General features: G+C 44.6%; 2 protein-coding genes across 4 annotated transcripts in view; one reads left to right on the top strand and one right to left on the bottom strand.

Moving 5' to 3' along the window:
- RSF1 (remodeling and spacing factor 1) overlaps window positions 1–7810 on the bottom strand; it is a 64876-nt gene extending 57066 nt beyond the window's left edge. The window contains 1 exon segment of the mRNA XM_068265873.1: window positions 7405–7810. Within this exon segment, the coding sequence (XP_068121974.1) occupies window positions 7405–7603 (199 nt within the window). The 5' untranslated portion in view covers window positions 7604–7810.
- AAMDC (adipogenesis associated Mth938 domain containing) overlaps window positions 7150–24200 on the top strand; it is a 57945-nt gene continuing 40894 nt past the window's right edge. The window contains exon 1 of one of the 3 annotated variants that reach the window (XM_068266768.1): window positions 7150–7170. The gene's annotated coding sequence lies outside the window, so the exon portion shown is untranslated. Of the gene's footprint in view, window positions 7171–8052; window positions 8080–8959; window positions 9066–24200 lie in introns of those variants that run through there. The other 2 variants (XM_068266767.1, XM_068266766.1) reach the window with 2 other exon arrangements.

The raw sequence follows: 24200 nt of genomic DNA, 5'->3' as shown, positions 1-24200 counted from the left end.
TGGGAAACAAAATATATCACCAAGTAGTAGTAGGTGATAAAAATTCGGTAGTTAAAGGCAGGGCTGTGGAGTCGGAGTCGTGCAATTTTGGGTGCCTGGAGTCGGAGTCGGGAAAAAAAATGCACCGACTCCGACTCCTAATGAATTTGTAACTGTAATTAAAATAGAAAATATGATAAAATGTTCTATTTCTCAGATAATAGTCATTAAAAATAATGTAGATATACAGTATATATACAGTAATAGCTGTGCTCAGTCCACAAAAATGAAATAAACCAATCAAAATTAGTTACTTGTGCTGCTTCAATAAAGCAGTCCCTGTATTAAGGTCAGATATACATATCTGATTGTGACTGTATATATGATGTATACACAGGAATCTCTTATATATACTAAATAACATCTATGCTGTAAGAATAAAGCCTGATGTGTAGCTGTGTCACTAATAGAGATGGTCAATGAGATGGAAATAATTCTGCACTGATGCTGATTTATGCAAATGTATGCACTCTCTTTGCTGATGAAATCAAATAATTTGATATGTTGTTAAAATTTGGTTTGGTGACTACAAATTAAAGGGTACCTGAGACGGATGAAAAGTAAAGTTTTATACATACCTGGGGCTTCCTCCAGCCCCCTTCAGGCTAATCAGTCCCTCGCTGTCCTCCACCACCCGGATCTTCTGCTATGAGTCCTGGTAATTCAGCCAGTCAGCGCTGTCCGGCCGCATGCCGCTTCCACAGCCAGGAGCGTTCTGCACCTGCGCAATAGTGCTGCGCAGGTGTAGTATGCTCCTGGCGGCGGAGTGTGTGCATGTGCACTACTCCCGACTGGCTCAAGTACCTGGACTCATAGCAGAAAATACAGGTGGTGGAGGAGGACAACGAGGGACTGATTATCCTGAAGGCAGCTGGAGGAAGCCCCAGGTATGTATAAAACTTTAATTTCATCTGTCTCAGGTTTACTTTGTTACACAGTAGTACTATACTCTACATATGCACTCCCCACAGAGCTGCAGGGAATCCACTGAGAATGCTGTGCACATTGAACACAGAGGTGTTGTCTGTTTACAATCTCCTCATTCCCCTGCAGAGTACCTGCACATCATTCTTACATGTACCCACACTTACATTGCCTAGGGCCTGATAGATGTTCTTTGTTCCGGTTTGTACCTTTTACAAGTACTCTTACCAAGGACTAGTTTTAGTCTAAATGGAATAAATATAGTAGTCTACATATCCTTCTCACTTCAGTTGTCTTGTAAAATTCCTAAGCGTTAGCAGTTAAGAGACGAATTTCATGTTACATACTTTTAATCAACAAAATTGTAATATGCAAATTAGAGGAGTCGGAGAGTCAGAGTCGGTGGAATACTAAACTGAGGAGTCGTAGTCGGTGGATTTTTGGACCGACTCCACAGCCCTGGTTAAAGGGACTCCGAGCAGTGCAGAAACTATGGAAAGATGTATATCATTTTAAAGCTCTCTTTCTCCTCTTTCCAATGATATATAAACCGCCACCCTACGTCTTTTAGTTTTCTCTATTTCCGCGATTGAAATTGCCGCGGCCGCGATTTCAATCGCGAAAATAGAGAAAACTGAAAAGGCGTAGGGTGACGATTTGGGCGTCGCCAGAAAGAGAGCTTTAAAATGATATCCATCTTTCCATAGTTACATTGTATTACACAGGGCGACACTTTCCCCAGTGTCAGCAGCTCCATTCAGCAGAATGGAGCTGCTGACTTTAGGAAAAAGTCGCCCTGTGTAATACAATGTACCTATGGAAAGATAGATATCATTTTAAAGCTCTCTTTCTCCTCTTTCTCTAGACACACCGAAATCGTCGCCCTACGCCTTTCAGTTTTCTCTATTTTCGTGATTGAAATCACGGCCGCTGCAATTTCAATCGCAAAAATAGCGAAAACTAAAAGCCATAGGGCGGCGGTTTATATATCATTGGAAAGAGGAGAAAGAGAGCTTTAAAATGATATGCATCTTTCCATAGTTTCTGCACTGCTCGGAGTCCCTTTAAGACAGAAATAAGTCGCCTCTTTTTTGTGTGAATTTGGATTTTTTTGCGGAAGCTACCGACTTTTGCCGCATTTTTTACGCATGCGGGTAATTAATGTGTAACATTTAACGCATGCGGTAAATTTCATGCGTAAACATTTGTGAATGTCAAGATGTTTTTTTTTTCAGTCGGGAATTTACCGCAAGTGCATTTCCGCATGCGGAAAATCATTTAGAATATAGCCCAATGTGTTGCTGATAGAGTGATCATCAAAGCAGAGTGCATTGTTCCCCTCCCACTAACCATGCTTTCAAACTTGCTATCTAACAAGAGATATTAAAAAAATACAGGCCAAGTTTACAACATTGTTTACATTTCTTGTTTGTAAATAAAATTTGCTTTGTTACATAACTGCCAATGAGAGTTGTCCATTTAAACAGACTCCGTAACAAAAATTGCATCCTGTTTTTTATCATCCTACAAGTTCCAAAAGCTATTCTAATGTGTTCTGGCTAACTGCAGCACTTTCTACTATCACAGTCTCTGTAATAAATCAACTTATCTCTCTCTTGTCAGACTTGTCAGCCTGTGTCTGGAAGGCTGCCAAGTTCTTCAGTGTTGTGGTTCTGCTATGAACTCGCCCTTCCAGGCCCCTCTATGCACACTGCCTGTGTATTATTTAGATTAGAGCAGCTTCTCTCTTATCTTTTACAAGCTGGATAAATCGTCCTCTGAGCTGGCTGGGCTTTCACATACTGAGGAATTACAGACAAAGGCAAAGCTGTTTGCAGGAAGAAACAAGCAGCCTGAAACTTCAGTGCATGAGAGATGCAGGGGGAAAGAAACACACAAATGATCTCTTGAGATTCAAAAGGAAGGCTGTATACAGCCTGCTTGTGTATGGATGTATTTTCTATGTGTGGACATACTGTACATCAACCTACTTCCTGTTTTGGTGGCCATTTTGTTTGTTTATAAACAAACTTTTTAAAACCGTTTTTAACCACTTTTAATGCGGCGAGGAGCGGCGAAATTGTGTCAGAGGGTAATAGGAGATGTCCCCTAATGCACTGGTATGTTTACTTTTGTGCGATTTTAACAATACAGATTCTCTTTAAGCCCCAGTTCTCTTGTATTTTTTGTTTGTTTTATTAATGGAGGTAAATAGGGGGCTACATCTTTACTCCTATAATTCTAATATGCAGTCATTCCAGACAAATTGCCTTTGGAAAAATTGGTCATGTGAAGCATGCAAGTGGCAGTAAAACGATGGCCGGGGTGAGGGTGCAGTGGGCCTAGAGTAACGATGGTCGGGGTGAGGGTGCAGTGGGCCTAGAGTAACGATGGTCAGGGTGAGGGTGCAGTGGGCCTAGAGTAACGATGGTCAGGGTGAGGGTGCAGTGGGCCTAGAGTAACGATGGTCAGGGTGAGGGTGCAGTGGGCCTAGAGTAACGATGGTCAGGGTGAGGGTGCAGTGGGCCTAGAGTAACGATGGTCAGGGTGAGGGTGCAGTGGGCCTAGAGTAACGATGGTCAGGGTGAGGGTGCAGTGGGCCTAGAGTAACGATGGTCAGGGTGAGGGTGCAGTGGGCCTAGAGTAACGATGGTCAGGGTGAGGGTGCAGTGGGCCTAGAGTAACGATGGTCAGGGTGAGGGTGCAGTGGGCCTAGAGTAACGATGGTCAGGGTGAGGGTGCAGTGGGCCTAGAGTAACGATGGTCAGGGTGAGGGTGCAGTGGGCCTAGAGTAACGATGGTGAGGGTGCAGTGGGCCTAGAGTAACGATGGTGAGGGTGCAGTGGGCCTAGAGTAACGATGGTGAGGGTGCAGTGGGCCTAGAGTAACGATGGTCAGGGTGAGGGTGCAGTGGGCCTAGAGTAACGATGGTCAGGGTGAGGGTGCAGTGGGCCTAGAGTAACAATGGTCAGGGTGAGGGTGCAGTGGGCCTAGAGTAACAATGGTCAGGGTGAGGGTGCAGTGGGCATAGCGTAATGATGGCCAGGGTGAGGGTGCAGTGGGCATAGAGTAATGATGGCCAGGGTGAGGGTGCAGTGGGCATAGAGTAATGATGGTCAGGGTGAGGGTGCAGTGGGCATAGTGTAATGATGGTCAGGGTGAGGCTGCAGTGGGCACAGAATGATAATGGTCAGAGTAAGGATGAAGTGGGCACAGAGTAATTATGGCCTAGAATAAGGAGTGAGGATGCAGTCAGTATCGGTAAGGAGTAATAAAATGCAGTCAGTATGGAGGAATGATGGTCAGGGTACAAATGAAGTCAGTTTGAAATGATGGTTAGTGTGAGGACAAAGTTGGTATATTGTAGCAGAAACATGGTCAAAGTAAGAATGAAGTTCATATCACATATTGATGGTCAAGCTGGAGAGGAGTTAGGTGTGAAGTGATGCTAAAATCATGATAGACAAGAGTGTAAAAAGTTGTACTAAAAATTAGCAATGATGGCAAAGAATTAAGTTATGGAGTAATAGTAATCAAGGAGTGGAAGAGGTATAGTGATGCTGATTAGAGGATGGGTGGGAACATGTACACTCTAAAGATGGTGTAGAAGTGGCCAAAGCAGATATGGAGAAGGAATGCATAGGGTAAAAATAGAGTAGTGACGATGGAAAGGGGGTAGATCAGTACTAGTGGTCAGAGCAGTGCAGAGTCTACTTTAGGGGACCCAGCATGAAATTCCTCTAATGTGATTGGCTGAACAGCATCCTCTAAGCTGTTGTAAACTACGCCCACACAATTTAGCCAACCACAACGCTTGTCTACTTTAGGTGACTGCTGCGTCCCCTAAAGTAGACTAGTGCCCAGAGAAGTAGTTGAAGGCATGCACATGCTGAGGATGGGGTAATGATGGAGCAGTTATGTGTAGCCAGGGTAGGTGACAAGGCAGTTGATGGTGGTCTCAGCAGGAATAGAACAGTCAACTGAGCATGTGTTAATGGTGATCAAGGGATGGGGCAGTGATGAAATATTAGCGATCTGAGCAGTAGTCGATGCTGAGTATGGGGTAATGGTGGTGAGGGGATAGAGCGCAGTGATGGGTGGCCAGGACAGTTGATGGGGTGATGGTGGTATCAGCAAGAATAGAGCAGTGTAGGAGTAGTGGTGGTTTGAGCAGTGGATGGAGAAGGCATGCACTGGCTGAGTTCGGAGTAATGGTGGTCAGAGAATGGAACAGCAATAAGGGGCAAGTAAGTTGCTAGGGCAGTCAGTGGCATAGCTAAGGAGCGGTGGGCCCCGATGCAAATTTTACAATGGGCCCCCCCCAAGCATTCTCTACATAACAATTGATTCTGCACACCAAAACCTGCCAATGGCAACTACAGTGTCAGGCGTGCCAGAAGGGAATGGGGAACAGCTCGTTACTGATTACCACTATTCAACATATCTATAGAAGTGATTATTATGAGCACAGGACCAATAGAGAGCTAATACTGTAGTTGAGGGAGGGCCCTTCGGGGCCCCTCTGGCCCCTATTGCTACACCCCTGAGGGCAGTGATGAAGTATTAGCGATCAGACCAGTAGTAGATGCTCAGTATGGGTTAATGGTGATCAGGTGATGGAGCAGTGATGCGGGGGCAGAGTAGGGGGATAAAGCTGTGATGGGTGGTCAGAGCAGTGGACGGTGAAGGAATGCACAGGCTGGGGTAATGGTGGTCAGGGGATAGAGCAGTGATGGGAGGGCAGGTAAGTGGACAGGGCAGTGATGGAGTATTAGTGATCAGAGCACTAGTAGATACACAGGCTGAGGATGGAGCAGTGCTGAGTAATGGTGGTCAGGGGATGGAACAGTGATGTGTGGCCAGGTAATGGGACAGGGCAGTGATGGAGTACTCATGATCAGAGCAGTGGTAGATGCACATGCTGAGGATGGAGCAGTGATGGGGTAATGGTGGTCAGAGGATAGAACAGTGATGGGGGGACAGGTAAGTCGAGGAGTATTAGAAATCAGAGCAGTAGATGATGCACGGCTGAGGATGGAGCAATGATGGTGGTCAGGAAAGTGGATAGGCCAGTGATGGAGAATTAGTGATAAGAGCAGCAGTAGATGTGGATGGAGCAGTGATGGAACATTAGTGAACAGAGCAGTAGTAGATGCACAGGATGGGGATGGAGCAGTGCTGGTGGTCAGGGGATTGGAGCAGTGCTGGTGGTCAGGGGATTGGAGCAGTGCTGGGATAATGGTGGTCAGGGGATTGGAGCAGTGCTGGGATAATGGTGGTCAGGGGATTGGAGCAGTGCTGGGATAATGGTGGTCAGGGGATTGGAGCAGTGCTGGGATAATGGTGGTCAGGGGATTGGAGCAGTGCTGGGATAATGGTGGTCAGGGGATTGGAGCAGTGATAGTGGTCAGGTAAGTGGACAGGGCAGTGATGGAGTATTAGTGATCAGCGCAGCAGTAGATGGGGATGGAGCAGTGATGGTGGTCAGGTAAGTGGAAAGGGCAGTGATGGAGTATTGGTGGTCAGAGCAGCAGTAGATGGGGATGTAACAGTGATGGTGGTCAGGGCATGGAACAGTGAAGGTGGTCAGGTAAGTGTACAGGGCAGTGATGGAGTATTAGTGATAAGAGCAGCAGTAGATGGAGAATTGAAGCGTGGTCAGGGGATTGGAGCAGTGATGGTGGTCAGGGGATTGGAGCAGTGATGGTGGTCAGGGGATTGGAGCAGTGATGGTGGTCAGGGGATTGGAGCAGTGATGGTGGTCAGGGGATTGGAGCAGTGATGGTGGTCAGGGGATTGGAGCAGTGATGGTGGTCAGGGGATTGGAGCAGTGATGGTGGTCAGGGGATTGGAGCAGTGATGGTGGTCAGGTAAGTGGACAGGGCAGTGATGAAGTATTAGTGATCAGAGCAGCAGTAGATGGAGATTGAGCAGTGATGGTGGTCAGGGGATTGGAGCAGTGATGGTGGTCAGGGGATTGGAGCAGTGATGGTGGTCAGGGGATTGGAGCAGTGATGGTGGTCAGGGGATTGGAGCAGTGATGGTGGTCAGGGGATTGGAGCAGTGATGGTGGTCAGGGGATTGGAGCAGTGATGGTGGTCAGGGGATTGGAGCAGTGATGGTGGTCAGGGGATTGGAGCAGTGATGGTGGTCAGGGGATTGGAGCAGTGATGGTGGTCAGGGGATTGGAGCAGTGATGGTGGTCAGGTAAGTGGACAGGGCAGTGATGGAGTATTAGTGATAAGAGCAGCAGTAGATGGGGATTGGAGCAGCGCTGGTGGTCAGGGGATTGGAGCAGTGCTGGGATAATGGTGGTCAGGGGATGGTGGCCATCATGGCGGTACTGGAGGGACAGTGGCCTCAGCAGCACACACGCCCCCTCCTCCATACAAACAACACAGAGAGGAAGTCACGCTGCAGGCCCGGCCGGCTCCCCCTCACCTGCTCCGCTCTCCTCCAGCGCCTCCTCCAGCTCCGGGAACGTCAGCTCCGGCAGGTCCAGCGCCACGCCATAGCGCTCCAGGAAAGAGCAGAGCACCGCGAAATCCGGACATGCTGCCGCCTTGCTGGAAGCCGCCTCCGGGTCGTCCGCCGCCGCCACCACCGGGGAGACCGGAGCCTCCTCGCCAGCCTCCGCCATCTTGGAGTTTGGAGGAGGGGGGCGGTTGGGATTGGCGGAGGGCGGTGCGCGCGCCCGCTAACTGCCGCAGCACGCGCTCAGTCTCGCGGGGGGGACGGGAGCGCGCCACACGGGCCGCCAATGGAAGGCAGGAGGAACGCAAGAGAGACGAGGATGGAAGCCCCAGGGTGACTGGAGCCCATGCCCCACAATGCACCGGGAGAGGGACCGCCCCGAACACGCCCCTTCCTCCCTGGCGCCACTCCCCCATCATTGTACCGAACACAACAAAGAGTGTCGCTTTTTTTTGTACACTTCAAATAACTTTATTGCTCATTCTTTTCAAAAACCCTTTGACAATAGAGATGGGAAGTTCGGATCTTTTCAATGATCCGGATGATTCGAATCGGATCATTGAAGAGATCCGGATCTTTGATCCGAATCTCGGATCATTTTACTACCGGAAGCATTCGGGGGTGAAATGAACAGCAGGACAGGTCTGTGGACAGGAGAAGGAGAGGGGGGTGGACACACAGAGTAGGGGAGAAGATGGACAGAGGGCAGGGAGTGGACAGAGAAGGGAGGAGGGACGAGCAGAGAGCAGAAATGTTTGCACGTAATACCCACAGTCATATGCTTTACATATATTTCACCTATATGTTCATCTGTACACTTTGAAAGAAAAGGTCGCACAGTGAAAGAAAGCATTCCCAGAAAATAAGTGCAGCTGTTTAGTGCCGAGTGCAGGAGGATTATATTGCCTTTCAATCACACTGTCTGCAAAGTTACTGAGCTGTGCTGAGCCAAAAGCTTCCCATGTGATCACTGTGCAGCACTACGGAACAGCCAGCCTATAATGGGCAGAATGTTATAGCCAGTATGTGTGCTCTACACATATCTGGCAGTGGCACCCATGTCCCCTCTCTCTCTCAGCTACCTGTCTCCCTGCAAGGCTGCCTCCCATCCAACTCAGCGATCTCTGCTTCCAGGACCCCGCTGCCCGCTGAGAGGGGGCGTGTCGCTCCTGGCCCCGCCCCTTTTGCGATCCGAATCGTTCATTTTGATGATTCGGATGATCGACTCATAAAATAGATTCGGATCAAAGATCCGAATCGTTCATGATCCGGACAACACTATTTGACAAGCGCACTGTATTCACGTTTATAGTAATGGAGGAGCAGGTCCTCACAGAGGTTCTGCCGTGCAGAGAATCGGAGACCATCATCTCCTCAGCCAGCATCCCCTCACAGACCGCATGAGGAGAGTGCCGCGGTAGCGCGCAGGCACTAGTAGCTCCTCCTCCTCCAGTCTTTACAGCTTCTGCTATATATTTAAAGCGCGCGACTCTCCCGCCTCCTGGCCAGCCTCGCTGAGGGGCGGGGCTGAGTGGCTGCAGCCAATAAGCAGGCGGGGGGGGGGAGCAGACTATAAATACGAGTGGCAGGTCTGCGATGACGCAGTAGCACCACGGTGGGTGGTAAAGGTGAGTGGGAGTGGGAGTGGGAGTGGGAGGGGTGCTTGGTTGGGGGCTTCATGTAGTACTAGAAAGCTGTAATTGGAATGTGAAAGTAATATAACCCCCCCCCCCTTATACTTGTTTGTAGTCTGGCATAGCTCCCAACTGTTCCTTTTTGGGAGCCCTGTGCATCTTTCCTCCTCATTTGTCCCTCTTTCAGGACTTAGTCCTGCTTTCTATGCAAGTATATATATTTATCTACTAGAAATGTGTTTGACTTTAAACTTTATACCCATCCTTTAGATTGATAAAGTTCTAATTTTAACATGATAATATGAAGGAGAATGAACCAGGATAGAAAGGGCCAGTGTGGTTGGCATTATAAATCAGCATATTTTTCTTATGAAATCTTTATGGTATGCATGACTAGGGGTGTGCTGGGGCGTGATCAGGGGTGTGGGTGGGTGTGGCTTAAGTGTCCCTCTTTCTCATCTCAAAAAGTTGGGAGGTCTGGGCTGAGTGTTGGGCACATCTTCTGACTGTCTCAGCTGCCTCTGTAGTTGGCGATCACCCCAACCCTTCTAGAATGTACAAGGAAGCTATTTATGGAGTGCTGCTCAGGGCTAAATGCTAATTTCCAGGTGAACGTGGCCTGCTGGTGAAGTAAACACAGCCAGTTTACCAGTAGCTGCTGAGCTTGGCTGGCTGAGTTTGTAGTTTGTGGAAATCTACTCAGCTAGTAAGTATTGAAAATCTTTGACAGGTGTTCCATAATTTTAGCGTACCCATCATAATAGCATAGGAATGCTACTGAGCATGCACAAAATCATGCAGCATTTAAATTAACCCCACAATACTTACAAGCAGTGCAAACGTTCCAATCCGTGTTTCCAGCGTGAAGCGCGGCGAGGGTCCTTGTATGCAATGTCCACTTCTATCCAAGTGGACATCTATATTTCTGGGAGACAGTTGTAATGCACAGTGTGGATGCAGCTGTGCAGGGAAGGAATTGCACATGTGTGATGTATTTGATCTAAATCCCAGATCCAAGGACAAATATTTTGGGGCAGTGTAGTAAGGGGTTAATGTTGTCCTATGTCCCAGCTTTCTGCTTTGCTAGCCTTATGGAATGTTTCTCTTGGGCCGTCTGGCTAGCTGACTGTGCTGTGGAGGGCTTGTATCCAACTTGGCCTACGTGAGGTTCAAGCTCCAATTTAGGGGTTAAACCCCCAGCTAAACCTGAAACAAATCCACAAAGTACATGTGCTCATTAAATTAACTTTGTAACACTAATGTAATATGTGAACGCTTGCTGTGCAGCTTGTTTGTTTTTATTGAGCAATATATGCAAACCACTTGGTTGGGTCTGTGACGGGTTTTACCCCTTAAGCACCAGAGCAATTTTCACCTTTCAGCGCTCCTTCCATTCATTCGTCTATAACTTTATCATTACTTATCACAATGAAATGAACTATATCTTGGTTTTTTTGCCACCAATTAGGCTTTCTTTAGGTGGGACATTATGCCAAGAATGATTTTATGCTAAGTGTGTTTTAATGGGAAAATAGGAAAAAAAATGTGGGAAAAAAATAATTATTTTTCAGTTTTCAGCCATTATAGTTTTTAAATAATGCATGCTACTGTAATTAAAATCCATGAAATGTATTTGTCCCGGTTATTACACCGTTTAAATTGTGTCCCTATCACAATGTTTGGCGCCAATATTTTATTTGGAAAAAAAGGTGCGTTTTTTTCAGTTTTGCGTCCATCCCTAATTACAAGCCCATAGTTTATAAAGTAACAGTGTTATAACCTCTTGACATAAATATTTAAAGAGTTCAGTCCCTAAGGTAACTAAGTATTTTTTTTTTTTATTGTAATTTTTTTTTTTTTTTTTTTATCACAAAAAAAATAATAGCAGTAGGGTATTGTACCGTGTTAGCCATCAGTAAAAGCAAGAAGTTTTAAATCAGGATGATACCATTTATTGGCTAACTACAAATGAATAAGAATAAACAAGCTTTCGGCCTTGCAGCCTTCCTCAGGTTTATATCCTGTTAGTTTGCAGGCTGGTGGTACAGACAGCTTATATACATGCAACATCAAAAGGAAAAACAGATATTTTTTTCAAGCATAAATACGTCATTAAGATGCCTTAATTCAAACAGACCATCTAAATGGGGTAATATAAGGATCCTTGTTTACTTTATTGCTCACAGACCTGGTATTAGGATTGACCCAGAGGTATCGTAAATTCTTAGTTCACAAGTTCAGCTAGGGTGGCTGAGACAGTTCATATATCATCAATCTCATACCAATATAGAAAGTTGTTGTCCTTATTCAGACCCTTCTGCACAGCTTTGAAACAATTTATAAATTTTGTTTCTGCTATTAATCGGTCATTTGACGTTTTGAAGCCGCCCTTCAGGGCAGTGACACGAAGATCATCCATGCTGTGTCCGTTGGATCGAAAGTGTGTAGCAACTGGGAGTCCAGATTTGGTATCATTATTAGTGTGCCTGTGTCCATTCATACGTTTGCGCAGAGTTTGTCCAGTTTCTCCCACGTACATAACATTGGGGCATTTAGCACACATGATCAGATATACCAGATTGGTGGACCCACAAGAAAATTTACCTTGTATTCTGTACTCCTGTTGTGAACCTGATATCGTTACCCTGTCAGTGGAGTAAATGTGTCTGCAGGTCCCACATATTTTTTGTCGGCAGGGTGATGTTCCGTTTTGTTGAGGCCTATTCAAAGAGCTCCTGACAATCATCTGTTTTAGATTGTGTGGTTGCCGATATGACAAGAGTGGAGGTTTAGGGAATATTGTTCTCAGTCTGTGATCCTTGTGTAAAATGGGATGAAGTTCCTTAGCAATCCTCCTTAAGATTTCCAGGTGTGGGTTGTAGGTGACAACCAAAGGGACACGTTCCTCTTTCTGGTTTTGCTTATATTTCAGGAGTTCAGTCCTGGGGATGTTGCTGGCTTTCGAAATGTGGGAGTTAATGAGTTAACTTATAATGTAAAAGTATGTATTTGTATATGAAAAATGTTTTTGACTGTAGTTTTACTTTTTGGCCACAAAATGGCCACAGTAATTTTTTGTAATTGCATCCTGTAAGCATAGGAAGTACGCTTACAGGAAGTTCAGTGAGGCTGAAAAATTCTCATAGAAGCAGCTGATCATTGCTGGGGGGGCTTAGATCAACGAACAGGAACAGTTTTTCCCGTTCATCGATCTCTGGGCGGGCGGCAGCGTGCGCGGTCAGCGGCAGCGGGTACGTGTATCTACTCTCCTGGTGGGGAAGGGATGATAAAAGGCGCGTAGATACACACACCCATGGTGGTAAAGTGGTTAATGTCCTTCCTGTCCCAATGTCTTATGCTGGGAACACACAATACTTTTTTCCCAGTGATTCTCCGTTCGATCGATTTGCCACTCTATTCTCTTCCGCTGCGTTTTTTTTTCTTTTTTTTCCCCATTCACTTCTATGAGGAATCGAGTGGAGTATAGGACATGATGGAATTTATCATTCGAACGCATCTATCGTTTGGGAAAACGAAACGTGTGTTCCCAGCATGAGGTTGCCTAATTGGACTCATTAGCAGTCTGTGAACTATGCAGACTTTACCCACAGGGTATAGGCCATGGAGGAGCTGGAGGGGGAAGTTTCAACAGTCTTTGATAATCTAACTCTGCCCACCTCCCTTTTTTAGCAGACAGACTAAAGGTAGCCAATCGTCTAGCTATGATGGGCAGATTTGTTCAAGAGACAAATCGCTCTAATCTAATTGGAGAGAGATCTTTTGGCTGCCCATTCCCCGCAGGCCAATTCCCAATCACTCTCTTGGTAAAATTGATCTGGAATCAGCCTTGTGATGCCGCATCGGACCGCCTTGACCACCTGACGCGGTCTACCCTAATGTGCCCAGTGCATGCTTTACATTAACTGTCCGGCTCCCACTTGCTCCAGGCTTCCTCTGTTGTCCATACATGCATGCCCCACGTAGTTATACAATACAATACAATACAATAACATTTGTAAAGCGCTTTTCTCCCATAGGACTCAAAGCGCATAGCTGTGTCTCAGATTAAGGGCTGGTTCAGACGGACGTCTGGAGGCGTTGCGTTTGCTGGCGTCGCGTTCAGCAGAGTTCGTGTGCGTTTGGATGCGGTCGCGTTTTTTCTTCCCCTAGAGGGACATTAGCCGTCGCGGTTAACCTCCCCTGGAAGCTACATGTAGCTTCCAGGGGCTCCTTGAACGCCAGGGAAAATCGGGACCCAAACGCCGCGTTTGTGTAAACGCACTTGAAAGCTTGGTACAAACGCTCCCATTCACTTGAATGGGAGCGTTTAACACCAAGCCCTGAACGCTGGCTGTAAACGCTCTGCAAGCGTCCGTCTGAACCAGCCCTAATACAGGGTTTCAGGCTGGGTTGTGTTACAGAGGAGATAGTCAGATGTTCATGAATGCCAGACTGAAAAGGTAGGTTTTCAGTTTAGACTTAAATGCTTCCAGGGATGGGGCTGTCCTGATTGGGTGTGGCAGGGAGTTCCAAAGTGTAGGGGCAGCATGACAAAAGGCTCTGTCTCCAAAGGTTTTGAGGTGGACTCTGGGTGTGACCAAGGTGTTACGTCCTTTTGATCTAAGATTGTGGGGGGTGTGATGTAGTTGCAACAGGTCCTTCAGGTATCCAGGGCCCAGATTGTGCAAGGATTTGAATGTCAGTAAGCCAATCTTAAACAGAATTCTCCATTTTATCGGTAGCCAGTGGAGTGAGTTCAGGGTTGGTGTTATGTGGCAATGGCGGGGTTGGCTCGTTAACAGCCTTGCGGCGGCATTCTGTACTAATTGCAGGCGGCGTAAGTCTTTCTTATGCAGGCCTGTGTAGAGGACGTTGCAGTAGTCTAACCTTGATGTGACGAAGGCATGAACTAGGGTTGGAAGATCCTCTGAAGGAATTAGGTGTTTAATCCTTGCAATATTCCTTAGGTGAAAGAAGGAATGTTTCACAACAGCTGAGATTTGATTCCTGAAGCTTAATTTCCCATCAATCAGTACTCCCAGGCTGCGCACACAGTCTGAGTTGTTCAGGTCTGAGCTCCCTATCCTTAGCGGTGTTGGTTGAGACTGGTGCTGCTTTGCTGTTGAGCCCTTGCCCTCGATAACAAGAACCTCAGTTTTGTCAGCATTAAGTTTTAGCCAATTATTATTCATCCACTCCTGAAGTTCAGCTAAGCATGCGTTTATTTGTGGAGTAGGGTCTGTGACATCGGGTTTGAATGACAAATATAGCTGGGTGTCATCAGCATAGCAATGATATGTCAGGCCATGTTTTTGTATGATTTCTCCAAGTGGCAGCATGTATATGGTGAACAGTAAAGGGGATAATATTGCGCCCTGAGGTACACCGTATTTTAGTGGTACAGGGTTGGAGAGGAAGGGCCCTAAGGCTACCCTTTGTGTTCTGCCAGCCAGGAAGGAGTTGAACCACCGGAGAACAATGCCATCTATGCCACAGTACTCTTGAAGCCTGTTGAGTAAGATTTCATGATCGACTGTGTCAAAAGCCGCTGAGAGGTCGAGCAAAATCAGGATGGAACATTGACCCTTGTCTCTTGCAATGAGCAGATCATTGCAAATCTGGGTGAGGGCTGTTTCACAGCTGTGATATTTCCTGAAACCAGATTGAAGAGGGTCAAGGATGTTGTTTCTGGAGAGCCTGGCTTCAAGTTGGAGGTAGACAGCCTTTTCAATAACTTTTCCCAGAAAGGGAAGGTTTGAGACAGGTCTGTAGCTGTTTAGAGCATCTGGGTCTAAGGATGGTTTCTTGAGTAGAGGCCTGACGATTGCTTCTTTCAGAGTAGAGGGAAACCACCCTAGTTGCTTAGTAAGGGCGCGTGTGATGTCACACATGCGCCCACGTTACTAGGCAACAATGTGGCGCATGGGTATGGACAGCAGAGGGAGCCCGAAGCAAGCAGAGGCAGCAGACAGGTAATGTATAGCATGCACTGGGCACAGAGGGGAACATTTAACATTAGTGCAGGTAACCATATTCCGTTTAAAGTGAACCAGAGACGAAGCACCCTCATGTATTTTACCATATATATGAGTGGGAACATTAGAGAAAACACCTACCCTGCTTTGTTTCATTCTTCAGTTTGCTTGTTATCAGCCCTGATAAAATCCCTGACTGAGCATTCAGTCTGGCTTTGCTATAATGATTGCTGAGCAGAGCCCGAGGGGGGCAGGCTTGGGCTTGAGAAGACAGTCTCGGCTATAATTTTTGAGCAAAGACAGACTGAATGCTCAGTAGGGGATTTTATCAAGGCTGATAAGAAGCAAGCTGAACAGTGAAGAATGAAACAGAGCAGGGTAGGTGTTTTCTCTAATGTTCCCACTGATATATATGGTAAAATACATGAGGGTGCTTCGTCTCTGGTTCACTTTAAAGGGAATTGTAGAGCGCAACCGTGCGTGTGGCCACACACTAGCAGATGGCTGTCTGATGTGACCAAAAGTTAGATCCTCCTTTGATCAGAGAGGGATCTATTCCATCGTCACACTGCCAGTAGATGTTAATAGATTTTAGCATAAAATCATTTGAATATGTTGTACTGCTTGATGCAACACTACAGGTGCCAGTTTCCTGCCTCTACTGTCCTGTCCTCAGGCAAGATTTTCTGTCTGGTACTAGTGTTGGACTGGGAGGTGGCAAAGCTGAGGCACTCCACCTGCTGGCCAATTAGCAGAAACCCTGTGTTGTAACTTCCATTAGAAACCTGCAGCAAGTCTTCACTATGAGCAGCAACACATGATTACTGCTGCTTGGCCAGTGGATTTCCTCAGCTTTACCACCTCCCAGTCTGACACTGTCTGGTATGATCGCTTTCAGCTGGAAATCAATTGGAATTGCGATTGGGCAGGGATGCTTGGGCATCAATCTGTCAGATTAGTGATTTTCATCCCATACTCCTCCCCAGTGTTTCTTTAGATAACCTGGTGAACCTTTGGGTCAAAATCAAATACTGTACTTGCCTAAGGAAAGCCTCTGGATCCTCCAGAAGTTTACCACTCTGTCCCACAGACCTCTGCCTCTACCTGGAACCCTTTGACACATTGCTACTGAGACTTGCACAGTATGGCCATACTCATGCGGTTGCTATCTTTGAATCCGACAAGCCCTTGTTGTATTCCTTGGGGGCAGCACTCTGCTATGGTGGACCAGAGGACAGCGTGGGAAGCCTCTACAGGATCCAGTGGCTTCCCTCTTCTTGGATAAGTATTTGGCCTGAGGTTTGCCTCGGATACTTAAAGTGATCCCGAGCGGAACCTTAAAAAAGATTGTCCACCACAAAATAAAATTCCATTTAAACACTGCACTATGTTAATATTGCTGCCAGGAACCTCATCCTGCAGTGCAAGCTCTCCAATCTATTAAAAAAACTCTGCTGTCATTATCTTATCTCGGTTACCCAGACTCTATTGTCTTACCGTCGCCAAAGACAGTAGAGGGGGAAGCTTGTCATCTCCCCTCCCACATTCCTGCTTCTCTCTGATTGGGCTGAGCACACTGCAGTGTGACAGGCTTGGCTGAAACATGATGCTGTGCTTAATGCATTTCAGGTTGGCAGCACACTAGGCAGTGCAGAAAATTGTGTGTGCGTGTGTGTGCTTTGTTTCATTTTGTTTGGGTTTTTGGGGGGCGGGGGGGGAATATATAATCGAACAAAATACAGGAACAGGTTTAACCACTTCAGGACAAGAGCAATTTTCACATATCGGCACTGCTCCCATTCATTCGTCAATAACTTTATTACTACTAATCACATCGAAATGAGTTTTTTTTGTTTGTTTTTTTTTGTTTGTTTTTTCAGGACAAATTGGGCTTTTAGTGTTTGAAGAAGTTGTTTATTAATTACCTTATTTTCTATGCATTTTAAAGGGAAATTAACCACTTTGCATCCAGACCTTGTTTTCAACTTATTGACCAGAGTAGTTTTGACAGTTTAGCTATGTCCCTATTTAATCAGAAATAACTTTATCCCTACTTATGACACAGAAATGAAATATATATTGTTTTTTTTCAAGACAAACTAGGCTTTCATTATATGCCATTTTTTTTCCCTCAAACAATTTTGTATTCTATGAATTTTATTTGGAAAACACAGAAAAAATAGAAAAAACATGTATTTCTCAGTTTTACCAATTCCAGTTTAAAAATAAAAAGTGCTACTGTAGATAAAAAAACACAAATTTTGTTTGGCTATTCTTACTGCTTATCACAAAACTTAGATTATGTTCCTGTCACAATTTATGGTGAAGATATTTGATTCTGAAATAATGCTACGGAGTCTGTTTTTCACTATGAAATGAGAAAATACAAGTATTTTTAATAGTAAAAATCAATCTCATTCGCTCAGGAAACTTATATTCCCATTCACCAATTAGTCCTGCATCAGATAGTACCAAAAATGTGCACAGGAGCAAGCCCAATCCTGCACAGCACTGCTTCTGCTACAAGACGTATATCTACTGACCTGTGGCTTAGATGAAGTCCCAGAGGACGTATATCTACTGACCTGTGGACGAAGTGGTTAAGGTATAATAATAAAAACACACAATTTCTCCTTTTACATCCAATTAAGCTTTACAATAAACAGTGCTAAGTATACGTTAAACCCACAAATTGTATTTGCTCATCCATCCTGGTTATTACAACATTTAGATTATGTCCTGTCAGGAGTTTATACTATACGATTATATAAACTATAACCGTATGTAAAAAAAAAAAAAAATCAAAAACTAAGGCCTCCTACAAAAATATTGGGAGGAGTCTTATCACATTAAAATGCCCAACCTTAAAGAGAACCTGTACTGAGTAAAAATATTTAAAATAAACACATGAGGTAACTTCAAATGAACATTACATAGTTACCTTGCCATCAGTTCCTCTCAGAAGCTCACCATTTTCTTCTGACAATAATCCCTTCCAGTTCTGACAATATTTTGTCAGATCTAAAATATATCAGTTGCTGTCAGTAAAATATCAGTTGCTGTCAGTTATTGCTAAGAGGAAAACTGATGTGTCCGGTAATGTCCATGTTTCCCTATGGCTCAAGTGGGTGATGTTACAGTTTAACTGTGTGCTGAACAGAAAGCTGTTATGGGTAATGGCCATTTTCAAAATGGAGGACGGAAAATTCCCTTGATCACAGTGAACAAACAGGACGCGGGAAAGGAGAAAGACACTGAGGAGTAGACTACATGGAAGGTAAGTATGACTTGTGTATGCTTATTTTGACTTTTAATTTTCAGTTCAGGTTTTCTTTAAGTTCTTATAGCGAGTTTCTCAAGCTCCTGGTACAAAGAGTGAAAAGTCAGGACAACTCTTTACTTTTAAAATAATTAATTTATAAAAATATATAAAAGTTGTCAGAATGATTACAAATCAAACCATAACCACAAGGTGATTCTCGGTATAAGCTGACTATACACTTCAGAGCAAAGTTGACCACAGAGATTAACCAATAAAATCAATCAATCGATCAATCACAATAGGCTGTGCAAACACAAGACGTCATACATTTCATCTTATTTGCAAGGCTTGATTGTAATGCACAATCTAACAAGGAAAAAAAAATATGGAAGCAGAACTAGCTGTCTAAAAACGTCAATATATAAAACAAGTTTTAAAGTTTACTGATCTGTAAACACTTATTTTATAAAAAAGAATTCGATTTTAAATTAAAGGAAAAAGATATGAAAGCATGCAATTATGACCTGATATGTAAATGAAACCTTTATGTCAACCAATCTTTTATCTCTCTCTAACCAGTTATAAGCTTGGAGGAAAAACATACATTAATAAAAAAAAATGTAGAGAAAAATGAACCCAAATCAAACACGGATATTCCTAGTTGCAATTCCAGGAAGGTCACATGTTCAGGGTATTCTATACTAGGTATAGAATCATTGAAAATCCAAGCCCCTAACTTAGTTGGCTTTGATATAATTAAAAATGTATAGTTACCAATAAAATGAAATCGGGAATCTTGCCAGGCCTGCACTGCTAACCTGATCTGGGAGTGGCCTCAAGGCTGGTAGAGTGTGAGAGTCTGGTCTGTCTGAAAGTATGTCCCTTCCTTCAGAGGTGTGTGTGTGTGTGTGTGTGTGTGTGTGTGTGTGTGTGTGTGTGTGTGTGTGTGTGTGTGTGTGTGTGTGTGTGTGTGTGTGTGTGTGTGTGTGTGTGTGTGTCTTCAGAGGAGAGTGTTTCTTTTAGAGAGTGTCTTGAGTGTCCAATGCACTCATTATTTATTTCCTCTTATCAATAATCCAACCTTCATGGATTAACTAAGATCCAATTGGAGTTGGTAGGTGTATTTTTCAGGGCTGTGGAGTCGGGCAATTTTGGGTGCCTGGAGTCGGAGTCGGGAAAAAATGCACCGACTCCGACTCCTAATGAATTTGTAACTAATTAAAATAAAAAATATGATAAAATGTTCTATTTCTCAGATAATAGTCATTAAAAATAATGTGTATATATACAGTAATATATGATGTGTACACAGGAATCTCTTATATATATACTAAATAACATCTATGCTGTAAGAATAAAGCCTGATGTGTAGCTGTGTCACTAATAGATGGTCAACGAGATGGAAATAATTCTGCATTGATGCTGATTTATGCAAATGTATGCACTCCCTTTGCTGATGAAATCAAATAATTTGATATGTTGTTAAAATTTGGTTTGGTGACTACAAATTAAAGGGTAACTGAGACGGATGAAAAGTAAAGTTTTATACATACCTGGGGCTTCCTCCAGCCCCCTTCAGGCTAATCAGTCCCTCGCTGTCCTCCACCACCCGGATCTTCTGCTATGAGTCCTGGTAATTCAACCAGTCAGCGCTGTCCGGCCGCATGCCGCTCCCACAGCCAGGAACATGCTGCACCTGCGCAATAGTGCTGCACAGGTGTAGTATGCTCCTGGCGGCGGAGTGTGTGCATGCGCACTACGCCTGACTGGCTCAAGTACCTGGACTCATAGCAGAAGATCCAGGTGGCGGAGGAGGACAACGAGGGACTGATTATCCTGAAGGCGGCTGGAGGAAGCCCCAGGTATGTATAAAACTATAATTTCATCTGTCTCAGGTTTACTTTGTTACACAGTAGTACTATACTCTACATATGCACTCCCCACAGAGCTGCAGGGAATCCACTGAGAATGCTGTGCACATTGAACACAGAGGTGTTGTCTGTTTACAATCTCCTCATTCCCCTGCAGAGTACCTGCACATCATTCTTACATGTACCCACACTTACACTGCCTAGGGCCTGATAGATGTTCTTTGTTCCGGTTTGTACCTTTTACAAGTACTCTTACCAAGGACTAGTTTTAGTCTAAAGGGAATAAATATAGTAGTCTACATATCCTTCTCACTTCAGTTGTCTTGTAAAATTCCTAAGCGTTGGCAGTTAAGAGACGAATTTCATGTTACATACTTTTAATCAACAAAATTGTAATATGCAAATTAGAGGAGTCGGAGTCGTGGAGTCGGAGTCGGTGGAATCCTAAACTGAGGAGTCGGAGTCGGTGGATTTTTGGACCGACTCCACAGCCCTGGTATTTTTTTCACATTTCTAATTAACCAGCTCATTTAACTATCTGCTTTTATATAAATCATGTGACATTATTTCTGGATGTGTAATTTCCTCCAGCAGAGGGCACACTCGTATAAGATATATTACCGTATTTTTCGGACTATAAGACGCACCGGACTATAAGACGCACCTAGGTTTAGAGGACAAAAATTAAGGGAAAAAAAATTATATTGAACTTGGTGCATCCATAGTGCCGTTGTGTCTTATATACCTTCCCTTCCACAATGATTGTTCCTCTTGTGCCTTTCTGATACCTCTTGTGTCCTCCTTTATTCTCTGTCCTGTGTCCTTTGTCCCCCTGTGTGCTCTATGCCCATGTGTCCTCATGTCCTCTTTGCCTCTATGCAGCCCTGTGTCCTCTGTCCCCATGTCTCTTATTTTCCTGTGTCCTCTATAACCCTGTGTCATCCTGCCCTCCAGTATCCCTGTGTCTTGTGGAGTGCCTGTCCCCCTGTTCCCTCTAGTGTCAGCTGTGCCACCTCCTTAGTCTACTGCAGTGTTGATACCCCTGCACCCTCAGTCCTCTCCAATGTCGCTGTTCCCAGCCCCTCTAGAGAGTGGCCACCATCCCGTCCCCTCCGGCGTCCATTACATGCCTGAGATGACGGCTGCAAACGGTTTCTTCAGGCTACGTCCCCTCCGGCGTCCATTAAATATCGGAGGTGAAAGCTGCCAAAGTATTCTTCAGGATATGTCCCCTCCGGCCATTACATACGGACATGATCGCTGCGCGGTTACCGAGAAGTGGTTACGGAACTAGCAGCCTCACAACTTTAAAAAAGATCGGCGAATCAGGCGGAGGGGTGCTGCCCCAGACCGCCAATCACAGCTCTCGCTGCTCTCTCCTCCTTGCTGATAGGAGCCGCGGTCTTTCGGGCGGGACAAGTCTCGTCATTGGGGCCAATCGCTGCACTCCGTGCACGAAGTGCAGTGATTGGCCCCAATGACAGACTTGTCCCCAGGGCTGTGGAGTCGGGCATTTTTGGGTGCTCGGAGTCGGGAAAAAATGCACCGACTCCGACTCCTAATGAATTTGTAACTGTAATTAAAATAGAAAATATGATAAAATGTTCTTTTTCTCAGATAATAGTCATTAAAAATAATGTGTATGTATGTATGTATGTATATGTATGTGTATATGTATATATATCTGTGCTTAGTCCACAAAAATGAAATAAACCAATCAAAATTAGTTACTTGTGCTGCTTCAATAAAGCAGTCCCCGTATTTTTAAGGTCAGATATACGTATCTGATTGTGACTGTATATATGATGTGTACACAGGAATCTCTTATATATACTAAATAACATCTATGCTGTAAGAATAAAGCCTGATGTGTAGCTGTGTCACTAATAGAGATGGTCAATGAGATGGAAATAATTCTGCGTTGATTCTGAGTTATGCAAATGTATGCACTCCCTTTGCTCATGAAATCAAATAATTTGATATGTTGCTAAAATTTGGTTTGGTGATTACAAATTAAAGGGTACCTGAGACGAATGAAAAGTAAAGTTTTATACATACCTGGGGCTTCCTCCAGCCCCCTTCAGGCTAATCAGTCCCTCGCTGTCCTCCACCACCCGGATCTTCTGAAATGAGTCCTGGTAATTCAGCCAGTCAGCGCTGTCCGGCCGCATGCCGCTCCCACAGCCAGGAACATTCTGCACCTGCGCAATAGTGCTGCACAGGTGTAGTATGCTCCTGGCAGTGGAGTGTGTGCATGCGCACTACGCCCGACTGGCTCAAGTACCTGGACTCATAGCAGAAGATCCAGGTGGTGGAGGAGGACAACGATGGACTGATTATCCTGAAGGCGGCTGGAGGAAGCCCCAGGTATATATAAAACTTTAATTTCATCTGTCTCAGGTTTACTTTGTTACACAGTAGTACTATACTCTACATATGCACTCCCCACAGAGCTGCAGGGAATCCACTGAGAATGCTGTGCACATTGAACACAGAGGTGTTGTCTGTCACCCATAAACCTTGTTCAGATTGTGCATGAAGAATGTGTAATAGAGGAAGAATCTCCTCATTCCCCTGCAGAGTACTTGCACATCATTCTTACATCCGTCATCTCAGGCATGCCGTCATCTCAGGCATGTAATGGACGCCGGAGGGGACAGGATGGTGGCCACTCTCTAGAGGGGCGGGGAACAGCGACATTGGAGAGGGCTGAGGGTGCGGGGGTATCAACACTGCAGAGGACTAAATAGATGGCACAGCGGACAGCAGAGAGAACAGGGGGGGCCAAAGGACGGGACATACACGGGACAAGGGAAGTAAAAAAAAAAAAAAGTAGTATTCGGAGTATAAGACGCACCAACTTTTTCACCCTACTTATGGGGGAGAAAAAGTGCGTCTTATAGTCCGAAAAATACGGTATTTAAAAAAAACTAAAGAATAACCTATTGACCTGTTAATACCATGTTCAACATTATGTTAACAATTCATTAAAGGTTCCTTCCTTTTAATTCCTTAACACATAAAACTGGTCAAGACTAGCTCTTTGGGCCAATTCAGCTGGTCAACAATAAGTTATGGCTCTGTTTGAGAACAACCATTTATGATTCAAAAATGTTTTCCCAGTAACTACAGCTCTTAAGTGTCTGGCCTAAGAGTTGATGATTATAACTAAAATATACATGCCAGCTCTGACAGTCTCTGGGGAAAACAGTTGGAATTGAGCATAAGCTGATATATTTAAGTATATATTCCCATATACTATCCATTTAACTATATAAAATAAAATGGGATAATGCTTATTACACTACTATATATGATATATAATGACATACATGTAAAAATTCCTGATAAGAAATTCTACATCAGAATCTTCACCTCCGTAACTCCAAGCTGTCTCTGGCCAGCTTTTACCTTGGACTGTAAACAAGGACACTTGGCTTCAATATTGGCCAAGACAAAGTAAACTTTTAAGATTTGCCTAAAGATTAAGAATATAGATCACTAACACTCGCTAGTCAGATTTCAACAATTTATTAAAATTAGTATATGGTATTCTCAATCATTACCCACACACACTTATATTCCACATCCACACTCTAGAGAGGCCTCTCCACTTGCTACAACCTCCTAATCTACTCTTCTGTTTAAAATTGATTGGGTATTCACTTCCTAAAAAAGTAATTAAATACGTAATGGATCTTCCGTCCTGATCCCTTTAAAATTATGTCGCCATTTGTTTACAAAAAATGGAGGAAAGGGAAAAGCGTTGCTCCACTCTTAGTTTACAAAAAATATATAAAATGTCACTTTTTGAAGCTGGCGATATAGTTACAAACTCACAGTTTCCTTTTTGGCAGGTGCATCACTTCTTTAGAGAGTCCCGTCTAGTATCTCCCCCGTGTGCAGTCAGCTTCTGTGCCGCTCCGATCATCCAGAGTTATCCCCTTCTGCCCGCCGCTTACCAGATAGACGTTATTGGACAGCCTACGTCACTTCCACATAGGTCACCGGAAGTCCGCTC

This window comes from Hyperolius riggenbachi, chromosome 2 (assembly GCF_040937935.1).
Source record: "Hyperolius riggenbachi isolate aHypRig1 chromosome 2, aHypRig1.pri, whole genome shotgun sequence".
Taxonomy (NCBI): domain Eukaryota; kingdom Metazoa; phylum Chordata; class Amphibia; order Anura; family Hyperoliidae; genus Hyperolius; species Hyperolius riggenbachi.
This window is presented reverse-complemented; position numbering and strand designations above follow the sequence as displayed.